The following is a 23324-nucleotide window of genomic DNA, read 5'->3' as shown; positions in this document are numbered from 1 at the left end:
ATTTCAAGGTCGGGTTATGCCAATACCGTAACGTCCTGGAGTAAGGCGATTTTGGTATTTTTTAATCTTGCCAAAGAAGTTTCACTTCTGACACGTGAGCACGGCACACACGCTCTTTTTAATTACTATACTCTGTCCAATGTTCATTATATTATTTGCTTTTTGACAGCTTCACGCCTATGAAGGATTGTATTGTCTATGTTAAAATGTCATACAAATATAAAGATTTGGGTAAAATACAGTAAAACAAACGTATATATTAAATTAATTTATTTTCTGAAGACATTTGCTTGGATGGAAGCTGCACCAGGCCGGCCAGATTGGTTGCACCTTTATACCACGGAGTAACATACGCCAACTGTAAAACCATAGTTACCTATTTATTATAGAGTTAATTTTGTGTGTATATCTAAACTAATATTATGAAGCTGAAGAGTTTGTTTGTTTGTTTGAACACGCTAATCTCGGTAACTACTGGTCCGTTTTGGAAAATTCTTTCGGTGTTAGATAGCCCATTTATCGAGGAAGGCTATAGGCTATATATCATCACGCTAAGACCAACAGGAGCGGAGCACTGCGGGTAAAACCGTGGAGCACAGCTAGTTTGTTGAAAATAATCAGATGGACTTATAATTGAAGACATCAACGATGAAAATCTTAAGAAAACTAGTACCTAACACAAGTAAAACACTCTTCCCGATAAGTAGATGATATACCTAAGATTCTAAAAGAGGTGAATACTAAGTTAAGCTGATGAATTGATGATCTTACCGATGGGTATCCAGTCTGGCATACACATATTTATTGGCACTCGAATTGGCGACCACATCGGACCAGAGCCTCTCTGCAACCGCTGCCGTACGAGGCCAGATATGGTCGTCTAGGTTACCTGCAAAAAAAATATTTCAGGACAATTTTTACACACGGCACGATATCATCCCTTACTATGCTTTCGCATGTGTTATGGAAACCAGATGACTGATAGACATACATACATATATAATTTTTAAACAAATACTTAAATATAGAAAATAATTAACATCCGGACACAGAGCAAACATCTATGTTCATCACATAATGGTCCGGGAGCCAGCAGCAGATTTTATGACCAAGTTCCTCTCAAGCGGTAATTAGTAAAATGCATCAAAGTATAGTATTATGAAGCCTCGTGAACGTCAGCTGGAGCTCGGTTGGGGGGAAGAGCGGTTGTAGCCTCCCGTATCAGCTGACGGTTTTTCCACCAAGATACAGCCAGCTGACATATATATTTATCCACAGTTACATATAAGCTATCATCAGGTAAATTTTTGTTTGAGAGGAAATAACGGAAAATAAATTTTTCTTTAAATTTAACTTTCATGTTCGAGACACCAGCTGACGTATAATACACCATGTTGTAACCAGCTGACTATTTTTTTTCGTTGAGATATTGGGTTAGCTACAATTTGACAAATTTTTAGCTGAGAGGAAATGAATGAATGAATGTATTTTTTTTTCCTATGTGCGTGGGAGGCTACAACCGCTCACCCCCCCAACCGAGCGCCAGCTGACGTTCACGAGGCTTTATAATACTATACTCTCATGCGTCTGACGAATTATCTCTTGAGAGGAAATAGTTAACCAAATTTGCACCTGGCTCCCTAACCAAAATATTTGCCCTGGGCGGAAATCGAACCAATTAAGCCAACTGATGACATATACAGATAGCATTTTTGATGAATAGATCTATTACTTATCTATACTATTATAAAGCTGAAGAGTTTGTTTGTTTGTTTGAACGCGCTGTTCCGATTTTAAAAATTGTTTCAGTGTTAGATAGCCCATTCTTCGAGGACGGCTATGTAGGTAAAACTGCGGAGCACAGCTAGTATTTTATACAAAGTGTATCGTGACACATCTAAACGATACACTACACTAAGTTAAACGTTTATTTGGGCGGGCGGGTGGCGGGTTTACACGGGCGTGCTTGTCATGCGTGCACGACTAAGAACTTTTAGAATTAAGAACATTTTATTCATTCATTTTTTCTTACAATGTTCCATTATTTGGGGTAAAATATCTATAATAATATGATTTCAAATTTATATATGTTACGGCTAAAGGTAGGTGAGAACATAAAGTTAAGATTAGCCGGCTAAACTTAGGTTTATTTTCGACGAGGTGTTAATGTTAGTTTGTTCTATCTTTAGCCGGCTAAACTTAAGTGTAACCGCAGGCCCGTGGCTAAAAATGTCGGGGTGGGTAGATTTGGTTACTATAATACATGTAAGGAACAGGGCGAGTGTTTTCTGGCACTTCGCCGGCTGCTGCCGCAGCACGCTCGCTGCGCTCGCTCGGCTCGTGCGGGTCTTAAGAGTTCTAACCTAACCTAACCTAGCCACCAGCTTTCTGCCCTGAGTCGGGGTGGGTAGATTTGGTTACTATAATACATGTAAGGAACAGGGCGAGTGTTTTCTGGCACTGTGCGGGCCCCTCAAGCCCTCCACCGGCCCGGCGCTAACCAAATCTACCCACCCCGACATTTTTAGCCACGGGCCTGCGGTTACACTTAAGTTTAGCCGGCTAAAGATAGAACAAACTAACATTAACACCTCGTCGAAAATAAACCTAAGTTTAGCCGGCTAATCTTAAGTTTATGTTCTCACCTACCTTTAGCCGTGACATATCCAATACTCCACTGCTGGGACACAGGCCTCCTATGAGAGTACAGGCCATAATCCACCACGCTGACCAAGTGCGGGCAGATATCACATGTCGTCGAACTTTTGACTCTTCGACATGTCGGTTTCCTCACGATGTTTTCCTTCACCGTTCGAGCAGTGGTTATGTTGTAACATGCGCAGATAAATTGAAAAACCAATTTATTTCCTGCGCGCTCGCCTGGTATCGAACCCCGGACTAATAGATTTGAAGTCCAAGGTCCTCACCACTGAGCCACCACTGCAATACTCGCCTAGAGGTAACTGTATTCATTTTTCTTCACAACTATTCCAACCAACGTTGCTTAGACTGTCAGCAGAATTATCTTATTTGTATCTATACCCAATGCTCTTTTCATTACCATATAACAATCTATTTATTAATAATTATTAAATCTAATCTTATCACACAACCTTCATCATTGACCCACTTAATTATTTGCAGACTGCAGGCTGTCCAAAACTTTTCAAGGCTTTGGTCAGTGTAAAGAAGTCAATTTTATAGCGAACTAGCTTTCCGCCCGCGGCTTCGCCCGCGTTTTCAGAGAAAAACCGTTCCCGTAGGATTTCTAGGATAAAACCTATCCTATGTCCTTTCTCGGGTATCAAAATATCTCTATACCAAATTTCATGCAAATTGGTTCATTATAATATTAGTATGGTTACAATGCAAACATGTTATCCAGATTTTATTTTTAGTACTAAACCTTCCTAATACTTTATCTTACTTGAAACATATTATAAGGCATTACGGATAATACACATTCTCTCTACTTTATAAAAATAAGTCGGATTTTCCTTACTGACCCTATAACTCCAGAATGCACGAACCGATTTCCACGGTTTTGCATTCCTTGGAAAGGTCTCGGGCTCCGTGAGGTTTATAATTTATATCAAAGAAAAGGTGTCTCTGGTGGCGAAACGGAGTTCGCCCGGTTTGCTAGTAATGTTATAAGCTCAAACTCTAACATGTATTTATTCAATGAGAAGCACTTTTGAAAAGTTATTAGTTATTACATAGATTTACCATCGATTCGGAAAGCAGTTTCTACAGAAAAGATTTGGCAAGAATCTCTGTAGTTGTAAAGAAATTGATAACACTAACTTGATTTGTGAATTTAGTCGGTTATATGTTTGTAACTAAGTTTCCCAGGACATTTATAAAGCATAGTAACAATAACAATACAAATATATTTTGTAGTATTGAAGACTGACACCCAAACTAGCTAAAAATTTTAAACAAGTTAACACTCGAATAAAGTCAGGAACCAAAACAAACCTCATCATAAACAACAACATAAAATCCACCCCAAAGATAACATTGTAATAATCTTAAAGGAGAATTCAGCGCATGTAATCACAATGATGCTATTTAAGAGGCATTGACCTGATAGCACAGCTGACATCAATAATACCTACTTGACACAATCTGAATCACAGCAAGTGCAATCGGCGAATAACATGGAAATAAAATTGTTCTGTATACTTCCTCGATCCCTTTCGTGACGGTTGTAACACGTGGTGTGCCCTTAAAACTGGCATACAACGGGATTATGGCATGGAATCAGTTCGTCTCTATAAGGGTGTACTTAATCGTTAGGTGTGCACAGACGATTAAATGTTCCGTAACAATCTATACTAATATTATAAAGCTGAAGAGTTTGTTTGTTTATTTGAACAAGCTAATCTCAGGAACTACTGGTCCGATTCTAAAAAATCTTTCGGTGTTAGATAGCCTATTTATCGTGGAAAGCTCGGAGCAATGCGAGTGAAACCGCGGAGCACAGTTAGTATCTAAGTATCTAATCGATAGGAAGCTTTGTCTCTGTAAAAAGTGCACACCAGAGTACCCTATTAAAGAACAAATGAATAAACACCTACAGTCTAATAGACTACAATACCTAACCTTTGACAGCTGTCTGACCATGACATGTGCCCCCATTATAGTGCTCATTTATTGATTGCGAGAGAAGACCCAGTGAACTTAACATCACCATAATACTTATTTCCTAGTATGTTTCTTAATTCTCTTTATTGCAGTACATAAGTATTTATTGGAGAAAGAAATCTGTACCTAGGTCTTTGGTTGTTTGCTTTACGCTGTAAGAAGTGCCTTCAATACCTGCTATCAACTTAATAATATATGTATGGTGGTAATCTTAATATATATATAAATCTCGTGTCACAATGTTTGTCCACAATGGACTTCTAAACCACTTAACCGATTATAATAAAATTCGCACACCATATTGTGCAGTTCGATCCAACTTGAGAGATAGGATACATGTAGGTACCACGGGCGAAGCCGGGGCGGACCGCTAGTAATATCCTAAAGCCTTTTCATTATCATGATCAATCCAATTTTCTTATCAAGTGCAAAGAAACAAACATTCAGGCGACAATAACATTTACTGAAGTTTAAGTTGCCGGAAATCTTACTAATAAAAAGAAATTATCAAAATCGGTTCATAACAACGAAGTTATGCGCAAACATACAAAAATATACGATCGAATTGAGAACCTCCTTTTCCTTTTTTGAAGTCGGTTAAAACTTAAAACCCACAGATTTCCTTTATAGTCAGTTGTAGTAATAATCAATAGTAATAATCTAACATAAATTACAACTATACACATACATTTTATAGAGACATTTTAAGCTATTGCATAGCTTTTGTGGGGTGTTAGGTTTTTCCGTAACGAAAAAACCTAACACCCCACTCCAACCGTTACAGCGATGCGATGCTATATCTTTACCGCAGCAGTCCTCGAGTGCCACACGTATTTTTTCTGTCTTTAACTAACAATAATTACACAAAATGCGCACAGGAACAAAACTGCACGCGCCATTGCACAAGTTACAAAGTAAAACAGGTTAATAGTTTATTAATGTTTAATAATCATGTAAATATACCTATTAGTACCGCCATTTATGTATATTTAGTATATTTCGTTATTAACCAAATTGTATTTAGTGCATGACACGAACGACAGTGACGAGCAATTAATATTAGCCGAGTGATTGAAATTAGCGCTAAACGTTTAAGACTTGTATTTTTTGGTTTTATAATGATATAATAAACAATTAATTGCATACGCGAAACAAACAATAAATAAAAATAATTAAAACCTATCGTTTAAATAACTAAAATGAAAACAGCCTGTATGCCAAGCACACGTGTCAGAAATGAAATGAGGCGACATTCAAAGATACCAAAATCGTTGTCTTTATCCATGAGTTCCTGAGATTAGCGAATTCAAACAAACAAACTCTTCAGCTTACTGAAACTCATTGCGGATAAAACCGCGGAGCACAGCTAGCTCGATATATTGCACGCCTCATAAGCGAAGCGTTGAGGTGGGTACTACTGTCGCTTCGCGCAAAACATCTGATTTTTCAAACTTAAAATGTCTTTATGTATCATACATTGCACTTGTAAGATAATACATACACACACATATTAAGAAAAAACACTATTTTTAACGTTCATGATATTTTTGATGTCATTTTTGTTATTTAAACTAGTTAAAAAACAGTTTAAAAAAGTTCTGTCTTGGACGTCCGTGTGTCTGTATGTGCGGAGGATTTTCTTGTTAACACGATAGCGACCGAAATACTTTACTAATCGAGTCTTTTTTTTTTCTCTTACGCTTGAGTATGCTCAGGAATAGAACCCTTTCATTTTTCAGGGTCTGATTCGATGTGGTTTAATTGTTATTAAATAAACAAAAATAATAATTAATAAATAATTATTAAAAAAAATTATGAGGCGTGCACTTTTGGATTTTCCAAACTATTTTCTATATTTGTTTAGGTTCTATAACCTGAAGTGAATACCGGACGTAAAGTAAAAAACGTTTTGTTACAACAACAAAGTAATTGATTTCTCAAATTATCTGCTCATTATCCACGTTACTTAGTATAATCGGTGAAGAAAAACATTGTAAGGAAATCTGTTCATTTACATAATATGCTATTTCAGCAATTTGGCTAGAAGTATGGGCTGATATTAGAAGTAAGATGAATTATGTATGGTTGAAGAAAATATTTGTAGATGATGATGATGATGATGGTGATGATGAATAATTCATTGCAATCTGAAACTGTAAATTACTCGTGTCGCTAATTGTATAAAGTGAAGTCCCGTGTCCCCAAGTGGGGTAAGGGTCAGATGCATTATTCATACATCTGTTTCACTGATCGATTTTCTTTAAAGACAAGTAGGTGATCAGCCTTCTGTGTCCTGCCAGACCGACCATTTTTTTTCTTCGTCTCCACCCAGGACCCCTCGGTGTTTCGCTCACGCCGTCAACCACTGTACCAAGGAGGCCGTCAAAAAAATCGCTATTGTATAAGGTATATTAAGAAGAGCTGGAACGTCAACACATTTACACATTGCACATGTTAGGCCGGGAGATACTGACACAAAATTTCGGGCCATTTGTAACAGGATGGCGGTCTAGAGGGGTCTTAGTACGCAATGACAAAAAGAAAAATGATGGTCAGAACACTGGTACGCGCGGACTAGTCGCGTGGGCGTTAGTCACACTCGTCGGATAAATAGCGAAAGTCCAACGATTTGTAACACAAAAATTTTAGAATTTACCGATAGCCCTTAAAAAAGATGTAGGCGGTAGTGTCATGCCATACAGTTACGATGTGACTTACAGTCCGCCATACCGACGTGAATGCGTTGATTTAAAAAAAAACAATTCAACCATTTGTACCGAGCTAACTTTTGCACAGGTAACCATCGTCGTGCAGCCATTTACTAAAATTGCCATGCCATACTTTTCGGACGATTCCAAATGGTCGCCATACCGCGGAAAAGTCAAACGATTTGTAAATCGTTTGACTTTCGCTATTTATCCGACGAGTTCGACTAACGCCCACGCGACTAGTCCGCCGGTACCAGCGTTCTGAGTTCTAACCATCATTTTTCTTTTAGTCATTGCGTAATAAGACCTCTGTAGAACCGCCATTATGTTACAAAGGACCCGAAATTTTGTGTCAGTATCTCCCGGCCTATGTATGTGTCATATTTTGCAATCGTTTATAAATACAGGGTGATGTAATTGGTGTAGTACGAATATCTAAAAATCTATGAAGAATTTTGTGATACAGTAAATGGAAGAATTATAGACTATTTTACAGTATTTAATAAAATCATTTAATTTTTTGTTCATTTTCATTAGAAATGTCAATTTTTCTCACCAAGGTGGAAATTTGGATGATAAGGATCTTGTTAGAAAAATATAAATTTTGACTAAAATCGGCATTTTTTTTTTTCAAAAATCAAATAACTAATTAATAATCAGAGTTATCACATTATTAAAAAAAATAAGCCAAACTATACACAATTTTTACCTACTTGATGCAATCCTCAAAGATCTCAACCCAATAGAGTTACTATGGGGCATAATTAAAGGGAAAGTAGCAACACAAAATGTGAACTTTAACTTGAAAACTGTGTAAGAATTAAGTATTTAGAAAGGAAGCAAATGCTATTAGTCTGGATATGTTTAGTGACGTTTGGAGAAAGACGCGAGAACACGAGGAAAAATATATTCAATTAGAACCAAAAGTAGATAATTACACTGACTCATTTATAATAACATTAAGAAATTCCGACAACGAAACATCGAGTTCTTCGAGCGATGAAAGTTACAGTGAAGTAGAAGATTACGATTATGATTAAAATAGATTCTTCTTCTTCTCTATAGATACTGCTATCTGAATTGGTGGTAAATGTTAAAACTGTTAAACTGTTATGACGATTCAAAAGTGCTTCTAGAAGAAGTCTAATTGTATAAATGTTTGAGTTTGAGTTTAAAACCAATAGTGTGAAAATTATACAATAAACATGTAACACATATTTGTTAGGGCGTATTGGTAGGTATTACGTACTTATTACAAATATAATATTTCTTAGATATCTTTACTCGACCAAAGTCAGGAATTTAATTATTATTTGATAATTGAATGATTATTAATACTTTTATCCAATTGATTATTATTAGAATAAATAATTAACTTCATCAATTGATTTACCTACTTTTAAATTATAATTTTACAGGTAAATTATGAGAGCTTTCATAAGTAATTATATTTGCATATACATATTTACAACGCACCCATTTTACAATTCAAGTCTAAAATGAAACTAGAGTCGCATTTATTTTTGAACATACTGTAAGTGAAATTGCATAAGTGTGAGTACTGTGAACATGCCAGCTTTCCCTAATTGACCGATATGCGATCTAACATTTTTTGTTGACAAGATGACTGCAGCGGACAGCTGAATATTCAAACAAAATTAAGAGCAAACAAAAGAGCCGTTTTTCCAGTATTGGAGGAGGAAACAGGCGAGAGGCGACTACGGAACGTCGAATTTGCGTAATTTTCCTATAGGTAGGTATTTTCGGCCCGAGCTGCAGTTGTCCTTGTCGCGCTCTACGGGGGAGGCTTGAGGCATAACGCGACAGCAATAGATAATAGGAAAACTTAATTTTGAATTCTCTCACTCGTTTTGTTGGCTCTTAAAGTGTCAGCTAATTTTAAACTACACGATCCGGCAACCAATAAAACTAATTTTCTAATATCTTCCTCTTGTTCATATCTATGTATTTACAAAAATTAGTACAAAGACACTGTAAAAAGATCTACAGACAACAACATTATAAAACAATGGGTATATCAAAGCTCGACCAAGTGACTTCATCACTCAAAACAATGACGAATACATCAAAATAAGAATTATTAAAATCGGTCCAGCCGTTTAAGCGTGATGCCATGACCTAGGGGAATATGGATTCATTTTTATGTAATATACTAGTTTCACCCCCGTGGCTGTTTAGTCTCCTGTTGGTCGTAGCGTGATGGTATAGTTATAGCCTATAGCCTTCCTCGATAAATGAGCTATCGAACACCGAAATAATTTTTCAAATCGGACCATTAGTTCCTAAGATTAGCGCGTTCAAACAAACAAACTCTTCAGCTTTATAATATTAGTATAGATAGAAATAGATTAGGTTTTGAACAAAGTGGCAATTCCTATTCTTATTTGGATCGTATGAATCAATCAATCAATATATTCTGACGTCACTTTCACTATCAATTACTAACTATGAACTAACCGGTATCAACCAGATCCGTCCAGAGCACCGCCTCCCCCCCTTCTATCGTGAAAACCTCCAAGTTTCTCCATGATTTCCACGCGTACATGTCTTGCCAAGATCTGGGAACGGGTTATAGAATGGTTATAGATGGCTTTTATACTGATTAAATATATTAAAGTCATAAAAAGAAATAGTTTCGAGTTTGGACGTATGGATTTTGGTAGAGAATTACGAAACTACTAGTAAAGGATTTTGATGAAATTGGGTAGTGACATCACTACATAGTATAAAACAAAGTCGCTTTCTCTGTCCCTATGTCCCTATGTATGCTTAAATCTTTAAAACTACGCAACGGATTTTGATGCGGTTTTTTTAATGGATAGAGTGATTCAAGAGGAAGGTTTTAGTTTATAATTTATTATTTTTTAAAGTTAGTTGTTTATAAAAATCACACTCTAAATATCAATACCTATACTATACTTATACTATTACTTACGAAAATAAATATGAATTAATGTGTTGTTTTTTTTAATTAAATGCATACAGAATCTAACTTACCTACTTGAGAAAGTGTGTACCTACTAAGCAACTTAAAAAAAGTGCATTGCATTTTTCATCAATTTTTTTGCTTCTAAGTGCATATATTATAGTAATTGAGAAGTAATAATCTGCAATAGACTAACTAAGTAGATTATAAGAAATAAGAATGTACCATGAAAAGTGGGGAAAACACATAATAATTAACAAATTTTCACTTTTCATAATGTGTCGGATTGCAAATATCCAAACAATTAATAAAAATATGGAAATGAGTCTGTAAGTTTGTCTTCCTTGATATACGTTAGATATTGAATACTTTTTACCCAAGGTCAACGCAAGCGAAACCACGAGGTGCAGCTAGTTATAAATTCTTTATGCAATGCCTACATTAAAATAAATGAATAATCATGCATCCGGTTTTACATAGTTGTTTAATAGTCTTTGATCTTTTTTGTCCAGACACTATGAAAAACTACATCGGAAAGGTATTATTTGCCAATTCTCATGTAGGTACTTATCGATTAATAATTATATGACTGAAAAAATCTCATTTAAGTCTCAATCTTATGTTATACATGCACCAATATTACTGTATATTGGCAAATCATGCAAAAACTACTGAACGAATTTTGCTGAAATTTCGTTTGTACATAGATCGTACTTGTCTATACTTTCGAATTCTCATCTGCACTCAGTTGGACAGCTTACAAGTGACAGCATAGTGCTGAATCTTATTATTTTATGCTCTTAAATCGTTCTAGACCTGGTGGTTCAAATGACCCATAACCTTTTCAAAATGGACCTGTAGTCTATAGCTTTTCATCCGTATTTCACACAAGAGAATCTGTGTGTTGAAGCTAGTATACCCAGTACCCATATTAAACATCCAACACCATAAAACTAACAGGATAAGATTAAGATAATAGGCTAATCAATCTAATAATATGTCACGAAGTTGAATTTTAAAAACGGATATACCTATTAGTACGTATCCAGATAGTAATAATAATGAATATAAAACTACCCGCTTGTTCCGGCTTCATCTGTTTTACACTAAAAATTAGCGTAGCTTTCTATTGGTAAAAGAATTATCAAAATCAGTTCCCCTAATCATAAATGCAACTTCTTTATAATATTAAGTACCAATAGATCGTATCGCAATTTAAATTTCTTTTACATTATTTTTTTATTTATTCCTTATTGAATGTATGTTTCAGCTAACTCAAACCGATAAACCCACTTCTTAAGGGATTTACACACTTTCATATTTCTTTACAAAATCTATTATAATCTAGTAATTTACCTCACTTCAAGTGTAAATTCGCTCTTATAGCACGTAGTTAATTATTACAAGTTTTTCAAAGCACTGTAGTTGTAAATATATGGTCGAGTAACTTTCGCTTATTAGAATCATTTAGTTTTATACGATGTGTCTATGTAGCTATGAATGGAAGTAATTGCTGTGAAATAACTTATGACGGAAATAGTATGGTGAAGTAATAGAAAATGTAAGAACACAGGTGAATAAGATTGAAAGTAATGACTAACAGATACAAAAAATAAAGTTTTTTTATCAATAAGTGTTATGTATATTTTGCCATACTAGTGCCTTTTATTAACTGGGTACGAAAGAAGAATATTATCAGCTAGCTTATAGCTTCCTCAGAATTAATATTATCAGCTATTTTCAATTGCCCTGATCTTGCTATCTCCGTGAAAGTGAAAAGTGTTATACAATCTATATATATATATAAAAGAAAGTCGTGTTAGTTACTCCACTTATAACTCAAGAATGGCTGAACCGATTTAGCTGAAAATTGGCAGGGAGGTAGTTTAGAGCCAGGAGAAGGATATAGGATACTAAATATATACCACGGGTGAAGCCGGGGCGGACCACTAGTTTTACATAAAAATAAAAATCCTACAAAAAACGAAGAAAAACGTTCATTCCACGTACCTGTATTTAATACACCTTTGCTTGTTCATTTCACACGACAAGTCCCATTTTGTAGAATGTATAACTTTGAATTTGGTCAAAAACTCCTCCGGATTCTGATCCCAAAGATACAATTGAACACCCAATCTATCCCAAATTCTCGCTTCGAAATCCCTCGTCAAATGATTAGAATACCAGATTATAGGCAATTTTGGAAGAAAACCTTTATTAGCCATCTTCAAGCGAAATAACGCTTTATCTAAAAACCCTTCCCTATCTTCTAGCAAGTTATTACAATGCGTAAAAGAAAACATACTGTCACTTAAATGGAAAATATCATCAACGTTCGTTAGTTCTAATATTTCTGTGTAAATATTCTGTATTATGTCGAATACAGAAGCTTGCATTGGAAGGCGTAAACACGGTATATTATTACAAGTAAAATTTTCATCTTTAGTTGGACAAGTGGCTTGTGGTAGCCACATCCATGGTCTCCCGACAGGGCCTGGTAAAGCCACTTCAATTAGAACTCTAATACCACGAATTCCCGCTCTTTTTACTATTGATTTAACGTCTTTTCTTGTGTAAATCATAGATCTTTCATACGCCCCAAATTCTTTCAACTCTGACACACTTAATAACTCCATTGGGAAGCTTGTAACGTCTGATATTCTCCAATGAAATGTGTTTAGTTTGCACATCGCCATTGCATCTATAGTTCGCATTAAATCTATAACTGGTATATAATTTCTTGCTGTATCAATCATGAGTCCCCTATATTTATAGCTAGGTGCATCTTTAATAACCGCATGAGAAAGAGTTATTAGACTTCCAGTACTCTGATCTAGGAGTATTATTTGACTCAATGTTTCGAGGCCGTGTCGTACACCACAGAAAGATACACCGCTTATTTTGATCAATACTTGATTATCTATTGTTTCAATTTTAAGCGTATACGCTTCTTCTGTGTTCAATCTAAGCCTTGGATCAGGATCACTTTCCACATCAATTTGTATTATCATCTTTTTCACGGGTTCTTTTGTTTTGTTCCTAGATTTCGTATCTATCTTTTCCAGTCTTGCTACATCTTTGAGGAATATTTTGAACGCTTCCGCTAGATATTGATGTACTGCATCTGATGGTACTGATTGGAATTTATATTCTAGTTTATTCGTTGCCAGGGCAACAATGGTTTTACTGAAGTATGTGTAGCCGATCGGTTGGGGCCATAATTGTGGACCAGAGCATAATAGTTTGCAACGACTCATAGAGGTGTACATGCTTTCATTGGTGTTTGGACGAAATACTTTGTCACAGAAACCGTCTGTACATTTCCAAAGCCAGTCTGGTAGATAGTAACTGTAAATATATGGTTACTGTAATCTCTAAAGAAACATTAATAAACTGAAATGAAATTAACCGAAACAGATATAGTAGAAGAGACAATTAATTAAAATAAACAAATAAAAGAAACTATTAATCAATGAATCGTCATTTGTGAAATTTTCAATTGTTTATTCTTAAATATGTTAAATAATAATTCATTATTTATTGTAACATCGTGCCACTTGTTAGTAACAATATTCTTATACCTATGTTCGTAACAATACATAATTTTATTCTAGTCAATATAATTAATTTAATTATGAATTATATTAATTTTCGGTAGAATATACAGTAGCACCTCGTTAAGTCGAACCTCGATAAGTCAAAAACCTCCAAATCTCGAAAAAATGTCTTGTTCCCTTCCCTTCAAACCCGAAAACCTCTATTACTTGAAATTTTGTCCCTCTGTTAGTCGAAATAATCACCGAGTCCCTCCAAGCCATTTTGGTACATATTTTCACTCTATAACTCGAAAAATCAAATTTGACCTCTGTATCTCGATTCTCGAACATAGCAACGTTTTATTTTACAACCAGTACACTATTGTTTCTTAGAAAACATTTTAGGAGTATACGATAATTAATTTATGACTCACGAAACACGTGTTTGCGTTAAGTATCTGATGACGAAATTATCGATTCAGTAGCTCAGAAAACCGATACTAATGATTAAGATGACATAGAAGACGTGAATAGTACATGCGCTCCATGGGTTTCCATCAAAGAGGCAAGAACCGTATTGAATACCTTACGAAATTTTATAAAGCAAACCAGTATCTTTGAAAAAGAAGAATTTTCTGCTCTTTATAGATTATAAAATGCTAGAGAACAACCAAATTAACTAAAGCAAAAAAAAAAAATACTAACTTTTTTAATGCCATATTTTTTATTTTAAAATGATTTGAAATAATGTTGATTTATAATAAATAAAAACATGTTTGTGACCTCTGCAAGTTGAATTTTAATTTATTTTACCTCTGTAACTCAAAATTGATAAGAATAAACCTCAAACTCTTTATGTCGAATCAAAATCCGCCTAAGTCGAAATCCTCCATAAGTTGAAAACTCTATAACTCGAATTTTTTGGCGTCTCCCTTGACATTCGACTTATAGAGGTGCTACTGTAATTATGTACTGTTATTAAATGAATTATTTCCTTTAGTGGCATATTTAGTGCCAGTTATAAAATGTACTGTAAAACTGTCAATATCTCCTTTAAAATTAAGCTTAAAAAAACAAAATACATAATACGACTGAATTCTTCATAACTGTTAGAACCAAGAGAATCTTATTATATCTCTAAGCCCGCTTAAACATATTGCCCATTTAGAAACCTAACCGGATTTTTACACCTTAGGAATTTTATAATCGCCTCTATGTACTTGATCATGGCCGTCATATTGGATTCTATAATCTTATAGCTTTGCTTGTGTATGTTAAGTTAGATATTCACATAAATCATCCAAAATAATTATTATTTCGCTCCTAAAATGTAAACTGCAGTTGTCCCATTTATTTTTTAAACCACGCCATTCTAGAAACTACTAAGCTAAATATAGATGTTATATATAAAATTCTCGTGTCACAATGTTAGTCTGCATACTCCTCCGAAACGGGTGGACCGATTCTCATGAAATTTTCTGTGCATATCGGGTAAGTCTGAGAATCGGCCAACATCTATTTTTCATATGTACCACGGGCGAAGCCGGGGCGGACCGCTAGTTTAATTGTATAAACTACTTACTTACTGTCAGCCAATGCAATTTTGCTAAGTATATTTTTTTATAATTTTAGCAACTATTATTTTATCTCATGACAAATTTATAATACATAACTAGCAGAACTAAGAGCCTTCTCTTTGATTTGTATAGCTTCTTCGGCTATATATTTGATTCGATGTCCCCGAATTTCATTATTTTGTCTGTGGCTTGTTGTGAATACAAAATATGGAACGATTTTTGGCAGATACTAAATTTTTAAAATAATATTTTAACAAAATAAATTGTAATATTATGTAAATAAAGTAATAGGTACGTAAATATATTTAAAAATAATGCGTGTGAGTGTGATAATTAGACATTTTGATACTATAATGGCTTAAGATTTTACTTTAAGTTGCGTTTTTAGTACAAAAATAACCTTAAAAAATATCATTTTCAATTTCGATTTTCACAAAAACTACGCATTTTCGTTGGAAAAGAAAAGCAGTTTGTTAAGAAAATCCACTACCAGCTATCGATTAAACAGCACAAAATAATGAAATTCGGGGACATCGAATCAAATATGCAGCCGCATCTTCTACGGTCTACCTGCATTGCTATTTAAAACTATAGATTTAGATATCAATGCAGGTAATGAAAAGAAATGAATTGCAATTTACCTAGTCTCCTCATGCAAGCGTACCACTTTTTCCTTTTTAGGCTTACTCTTCCACAGCGGTATCGTACACAACACAACAACAAGAGCAATTATTAGCACCAATACACTTGATATTATCGTGTATAGCTTCCATTTGTCGAATTCTTTCCTGTGATAAAAAAGGAGCTATGAAGGCAAATCGGTTACCAAGGAAATTTTTCAAAAGTTAATAACATTTTGTTTAAAAAATTGTAACGTTAGAATGCCAATCAATGTCAATCTATTCACCTATGTGTTTAAGTTGCATAAGTAAATATGTTATAGTACTAAGTTTAACATTAGATGGCGCCACGCGCTCATTGAATGGCGCTATTGAAATTCTTTCTGCAAATTGTATAAGTGTTTTGTTGTCTTCATTAAAATGATCTTTGTGCACAATAATTTGTTTTATTTCCATTCACCTTAGTTAGAAAATTGTACATGGTCCTTTCTTGCTGGATATAAGCAAAGAGTTGACAGTGCACTAGTACACCTCGTTTGCTAAGTGGAGCACACAATCTGGAGCGAAGGCCGAAGAGCGACCCCTGGTAACCTGGAAGATCCAAGGCACGGGAGGCTTTAGCTGAGCGGGAGGAGCACCCCCCGAGTCATCGAGCTGCCTACGTGAGGGAACAGTACATCAGAGCGGATCACCTCTTCGCACAGGATCGGTGTCAGTTGTCATCTGTCATCACTCATATATGACAAGAAGCCAGCCTAGGTGACGTATGAAGTTTGGCAGACTGGAGTCTGTCATTGAAGATCATTGACATTTGCTGTCATTGAAGATTATTGACATTTGCTGTCAAATGTCATCTGGAACACGATTGTGACGTTTTAAGTGTCAGTAAAAAAAAAAAAAAGGAACAAAAAAAAACTTGAACTTGAACTTTGAACTCTATATTGTTGGTCAATTTAACTTAGAAAAAGTGAATCATTTGAAAACTTATATTCGTTTACGTGTTTGCATTAACTTAGAATAGTCGTAAAAAAGTGGAGTGACGGGAAACCTATGCCCAATTTATCACAAAGGTTATATGTGTGAAGCAATAATTTTGGATTGTAAGAAAATATTGTTAGAAACACGTGAGTAGGTAAATTTAAGGTTATCCGCACGTATTGTTGTTTACGTATTTAATTGTTATATTTATTATTGTTGCAGTGTTATTAAAATGGCTGAAAACTATTTTAAATTGCAAGACGATCTTGCATCTAAAATTGTTAAGGGTAAAACTAATTTAAAGAAATCTCCGAAAGAACGTCTGACTCTGTCCTATTTAGAAACACGCTTAGAAAATTTAGAATCTCAATGGAATGAATTTCATAATACTCATAGAAAAATTGTATATGAAATGAAAAGAGAAGACTACCAACGAACAGAGTACAATAAAAGTGAAGTGTATGATACAGTTGAGGAGGAATATTTAAATTATAAAACATTATTAAAAGAACAAATAAGCGAGTTTAAGGTAAAATGTAATAATTTAAGTGTTAGTTCAAATTGTCAGGAACCAAGGAAGGTGTTTGTAAAATTGCCTGAAATTGCCTTGACTTCATTTTCAGGGCAATATTCTGATTGGACTAATTATAAAGATCTATTTTTATCTCTTATACATAATAATTCATCGCTCGATGATGTTCAGCGACTACATTACTTGAAGGGTTCACTTACTGGCGAGGCTGCAAACCTTGTAAAATCTATCTGTGTCACAGCAGACAATTATAAAACTTGTTGGGATAGGTTGATGCTTAGGTATGACAACAAAAGGCTTATGGCAAATTCTATTATCAGAAAATTAATGAATCAAAAATCTTTGTCGCAGGAATCTGCCATGGCTATTCGACAGTTGTTGGACACTACTAGAGAGTGCTTACAATCTTTACAAAACATAGGAGTTGACTGCAGTTCATGGGATTTAATTCTCATTTATGTAATTTGCCAGAAACTCGATCCGGAATCTAGAAGTAAATGGGAGTCTAAGGTTAGTGAAACTTGTGAAGGGTTGCCTAAGTACAAGCAGTTGGAGGATTTTCTTGAAACTAGATTTAGGTCACTGGAGTATAAAGTGCCTGACAAAGGCCAAAATGTCGTACAGAATGCTTCAAAATTCTCTATGGGAACAACTATAGCGACTAGTCTATGCTTGTTCTGTTCTGAAAAACATAAGTTGGCTCATTGTAAGGCGTTTGCAAACGAAACTGTTGATGTGAGACGGCAGTTTGTGCAGACTCAACGATTATGCTTCAACTGTTTCAGTTCTGAACACTCTGCTTATGCATGTACAGTGTCCACTACATGCCGTGTATGTAAGAAACGTCATCATTCATTGTTACACCCTAAATTAACACAGGGCAGTAAGATGAATTCACATATGGAGACAGGTAAGGTTGTAGCTGTCGTGACTGAAGCTGCATCACCATCATCAGAAATAGATTCAGATTGCAACGAATCTTCTGATATAGTCACAAGTTGTGTTGCCACCTTTAGCAATACCGTGTTACTGGCTACTGCTTTGGTGAATGTCAGATCACAAAATTCAGATGGTTCAGCTACCATTTTGAGATCTTTGTTAGATCAAGGTTCGCAGGCAACATTTATCACTGAATCGGCTGTTCAGTTGTTGGGCATTAAGAAGCTTAAGGAAACAATAAAAATCTCTGGTGTAGGTAACAGCAAATCAATTATATCTAAGGCATCAGTGAATATATGTCTTACATCATGTTATGATTCCAAGTTTACATTGAATGTTAAGGCCCATGTTTTGGATAAGTTGACAACCTTGTTGCCAAACAATAAAATTGAGGTAATGGATACTTCTCAACTAGATTTGCCTAAATTAGAGCTAGCTGACCCTTCATTTAATATTCCAGGTGGCATTGATTTACTTCTAGGTGCAGATGTTTATTGCAAAATCTTAATGCAAGGTTTACATCATGGTGTAGGTGGTAATTTTATAGCACAAAACACTAAATTTGGCTGGATTTTGTCTGGATTTATTGATAATTCCAATACAAACCAGCAAACTGAGAAGGGGGTTAATTGTCATACCATAACAATTAGTGAGCATAATGATGATGCTTTACTCAAGTTGTTTTGGGAACTAGAATCTGAACCCACACAACACATTAAGATGATGACTGAAGAAGAAAAGGCATGTGAAGAGCTATTTGCAGCTACCACAAACCGAGATGAAACAGGAAGGTATATAGTCAAACTTCCATTTAAGGATCATGACCCTGCTTCTAAGTATGGTGAAAGTGAAATCATTGCATATAGGCGTTTTTTAATGCTTGAGAAACGATTGTCTAATAACCCTGGCTTAAAGGAGGAGTATTGCAAGGTAATAAAGGAATACTTGGATATGGGTCACATGGAGTTATGTAAAAAGGGGGAGAAACAGGGTGCCATATACTTACCCCATCACGCGGTAATTCGAGAAGATAAAGACACTTCAAAGGTCAGGGTTGTATTTGACGCCTCATGCAAGGGATCAAATGGGGCATCCCTTAATAGTGATCTTATGGTAGGTCCTAATTTACAACCGGAATTGAGACATTTAGTAATGAGATGGCGCTGCTTCCCCATATCATTAGTTGCAGACATAGTTAAAATGTATCGCCAGGTTAAGGTGACGGACGAAGACGCTGATTACCAGCGTATTCTCTGGCGCGTGAACCCTGATGATCCGATTCAACATTTCCGGTTGCTACGGGTCACCTTTGGAACTTCATCGGCGCCTTACTTAGCCGTTCGTGCACTACAACAGGTAGCCCGAGATGAAGGGTCCAATTTCCCGGCGGCGGCGGAACGAGTTTTTACTGATTTTTTTGTCGACGATTTAATGACTGGTTGTCATACAGTGGAGGAGGGAATGCAAATTTATACGCAAATGACTAAATTGCTCAAGTGTGCAGGATTTCCTCTTCAAAAATGGTCCAGTAATAGTAAGGAACTTTTAAAGAACATCGGGAAGAGTGACGCTCCAAACCTCGAGATCAAGATTGACGAAATTACTAAGATTTTAGGAATAGCATGGAACAGAGAAATGGATAATTTTCATTTTAAGGTGAAGTTACCAACCCTGGGTAATAATTTGGTGACGAAACGACGAGTTATATCCGATATTGCTAAATTATTCGATCCTTTAGGCTGGATAGCACCGGTTGTAACGAAGGCTAAAATCTTTATTCAAAGGCTATGGCTGTCAGGTATAGATTGGGATACTCAATTGAGTCCCCAGTTACTAGAGGAATGGTTAAGTTTTAGAGAGGACTTAATCAATCTGGAGTCTTTCGTAATTCCTCGTTGGATGCAACTCAATAAGGGTGACTTGGTTTTGGAACTCCATGGCTTTTCAGATGCTTCCAACTTGGCGTATGCAGCCGTCGTTTATGCTAGAGTTGTTGATAAAAATAGAAATATTCATGTTCATCTCGTTACGTCTAAAACTCGTGTAGCACCGATAAAGCAGATTTCAATACCCCGCCTGGAATTGTGTGGGGCAGTCTTACTATCAAAATTGCTACACGAAGTAAGCAATGTATTGAATGTTTCAAAGAATAACATTCATGCTTGGACAGACTCAACCATTGTACTCGCATGGCTTAGTAGCCATCCAAGTAGATGGAAAACATTTGTTGCAAATAGGGTTTCTGATATTTTAACTTCAATGGACGGCAATCAATGGTCTCATGTTTCCAGCGAAGACAATCCTGCAGATAGCGCGTCGCGGGGTCTTCTGTCTAGTGAATTGGTTTGTAATGATCTCTGGAAAAAAGGACCCGATTATTTACACAAGTTTGAGATAAAATACAATAAAACCATTTTAAAGGATACTCACCTTGAAGAAAAACCATCAAACCGGAAGTGCAACCTAGTTGTTACTGACGATGATGATGCTGAAGAATTGCTTTCAAAGTTTTCTTCACTGAAAAAACTTACCCGGGTGATTGCATTCTGTCGAAGAACACTGCGTTGGAGAAAATCTGAGAAGAAGAATACACATCTAGTAAATAGGTTATCAGCGAGTGAAATAAAGGAGTCATTACGTACCTGCATAAAAATGTGCCAAAGAAAATATTTTACCGAGGAAATTCGGAGTTTGTCGTCTTCGCAGATGGTCCATCGGAAGAGCACGCTCATTTCGCTGGATCCGTATCTCGATGATCATCAAATTTTGAGAGTTGGTGGTCGTCTCAATAATTCTGTTTTCAATGAGGATATGAAACATCCAATCATAATTCCCCATAAATCGCACTTCACAAAATTACTTATTGACGAAGCTCATGTAAGCACATTGCACGGAGGTCCGCAGATAATGCTTAATTATTTGCGGTCCATGTATTGGATTATTGGTGCCAAGGGATTGGTTCGCCAGTTTGTAAGAAGATGTGTAACTTGCACGCGATATTCAAATCAAAATAATCAGCCAATGATGGGTCAATTACCGACAGTCAGAGTAACATCACATCGCCCATTCAGCAAAACGGGAGTGGATTATGCCGGTCCAATAGCCATAAGAGCTACAAAGGGAAGGGGTCATCATGCAACAAAGGGTTACATTTGTGTGTTCGTTTGCATGTCAACAAAGGCGGTACACTTAGAAGTGGTCAGTGACATGACGGCAGAGGCTTTCATAGCAGCCTTTAAAAGACTAGTTGCTAGGCGCGGGCATGTCACAGAAATGTGGAGCGACAATGGCACAACATTTGTGGGTGCAGCTCGACAACTCACTGAGTTATTCGACATCGAGAGCTCGATTGTTGCCACCGAAATCGCCGACTGGTTAGCGTCAAATGGAACGGATTGGCATTTCATTCCGCCTCATTCACCAAATTTCGGAGGATTGTGGGAGGCGGCTGTAAAGTCAATTAAATTCCATTTGGCCAGAATTGTGGGAAATGCCACACTTACATTCGAAGAGATGTCCACCACTCTCGCTCAAATTGAGGCATGCCTCAATTCAAGGCCTATTTCGCAGCTCACAAGTGACCCACAAGATCCCTGTCCGCTGACGCCAGGTCACTTTTTAGTAGGTGAGCCTCTTGTGTTGGTTCCAGACGACAATTATGAGAAGGCAAATGTTACTAATTTGAAGCGATGGCATCTCACACAAAGAATGACACAAACCTTCTGGCGCAGATGGACTGAGGAATACCTCACCCAACTGCAACAACGCTACAAATGGAGATGTCGTATTCCGGAACCGAATGTGGGAGATTTAGTTCTAATAAAGGAAGACGGATTACCTCCCGCTCGATGGCTGTATGGAGTGATCGTAGAGAAGCATCCTGGGCATGATGGGGTTACACGCGTTTGCAGCCTCAAATGTAAGGGCCACATTATCAAACGTCCTCTGTCCAAACTAATATTTATTCCAAATTCAGAGTGATTATATACAATTGTAACTTACCTTTCATATTCGTGATTTGCCTTAAGTACTAAGTGAAAATAAACGCTGCACATTTTTTTTTGCACTAACAAATTTAAATCTAAAAGACAAATTAACTGTAACAAAATCATATTAAATAATTAAACGTAATAAATTATAGCAACAACAAAGTATTGAAATATTTTAGGTATTTATGAAATACTAGTATGTATTATGGTTTAAGTTAAAATTGGCTTACTAAGTGATGCTATAGCAATGCTAAATAATAAATTTATGTTTCTTTATAGATGTATAATAATATTGTGTTACTGGTAAAGGGTTTAAATGTATTACAACACATGTATTTTAATTGTCAATCAACATTAAGTTTTGTTTTATGGACTAGGTCCATGGGGGGCGGTATGTTTAAGTTGCATAAGTAAATATGTTATAGTACTAAGTTTAACATTAGATGGCGCCACGCGCTCATTGAATGGCGCTATTGAAATTCTTTCTGCAAATTGTATAAGTGTTTTGTTGTCTTCATTAAAATGATCTTTGTGCACAATAATTTGTTTTATTTCCATTCACCTTAGTTAGAAAATTGTACACTATGTTTGAACTAACAACTAATTCATTATTATATATTTTTGTACCTAATTGATGAACAATTTAATAATAGACCACCTGACCAACACAACTTCGTCTGTTCCCCAAAAGAATATTCTCACTTTTGCAAAATTTAACACATTACATTATTTTATAAACCACCCATCATCATTCAACTTAATCTAGTACTTTATGAGATACCGTTAACAGACACTCAAACTCATTTCATTAATAACCTATAGCCTCCTATAGCTTTTATAGACTGCCCAAT

General features: G+C 35.8%; 2 protein-coding genes across 3 annotated transcripts in view; one reads left to right on the top strand and one right to left on the bottom strand.

Moving 5' to 3' along the window:
• Nucleotides 1-255: 255 nt before the first annotated feature.
• LOC149476485 (putative beta-hexosaminidase fdl) overlaps nt 256-23324 on the bottom strand; it is a 34428-nt gene continuing 11359 nt past the window's right edge. Inside the window, exons 5-9 of the mRNA XM_089711832.1 lie at nt 16057-16203; nt 12313-13650; nt 9834-9934; nt 772-889; nt 256-358 (exon numbers count right to left, since the gene is read on the bottom strand). Coding sequence (XP_089567958.1) covers nt 265-358; nt 772-889; nt 9834-9934; nt 12313-13650; nt 16057-16203 — 1798 coding nt within the window. The 3' untranslated portion in view covers nt 256-264. The remainder of the gene's footprint in view (nt 359-771; nt 890-9833; nt 9935-12312; nt 13651-16056; nt 16204-23324) is intronic.
• On the top strand, nt 16332-23005 carry LOC149476486 (uncharacterized). Of its 2 annotated transcripts, none has more exons than XM_089711737.1 (3): nt 16332-16794; nt 17236-17542; nt 17897-23005. In XM_089711737.1, exons 1-3 carry the CDS (start codon nt 16775-16777, stop codon nt 22463-22465), a joined length of 4896 nt encoding a protein of 1631 aa, XP_089567863.1. In that variant the 5' UTR covers nt 16332-16774; the 3' UTR covers nt 22466-23005. The 2 variants fall into 2 exon arrangements, with proteins under 2 accessions (XP_089567863.1, XP_089567864.1); XM_089711738.1 differs by having other exon boundaries at nt 16332-17159.

This window comes from Colias philodice, chromosome 27 (genome assembly GCF_061535455.1).
Source record: "Colias philodice isolate Cphi_HAF_F1 chromosome 27, ilColPhil1 Martin Lab GWU primary, whole genome shotgun sequence".
Lineage (NCBI taxonomy): Eukaryota > Metazoa > Arthropoda > Insecta > Lepidoptera > Pieridae > Colias > Colias philodice.
The sequence above is the reverse complement of the archived record's forward strand: the minus strand, read 5'-3'. Positions and strand labels throughout refer to the sequence as shown.

Coding starts and splice junctions, on each gene's coding strand:
- LOC149476486 (XM_089711737.1), top strand. CDS start 16,775: ATGACAAGAAGCCAGCCTAG. Junction 16,795..17,235: donor ATGACAAGAAGCCAGCCTAG/GTGACGTATGAA, acceptor TTATTGTTGCAG/TGTTATTAAAATGGCTGAAA. Junction 17,543..17,896: donor AACAAATAAGCGAGTTTAAG/GTAAAATGTAAT, acceptor TCTTTGTCGCAG/GAATCTGCCATGGCTATTCG.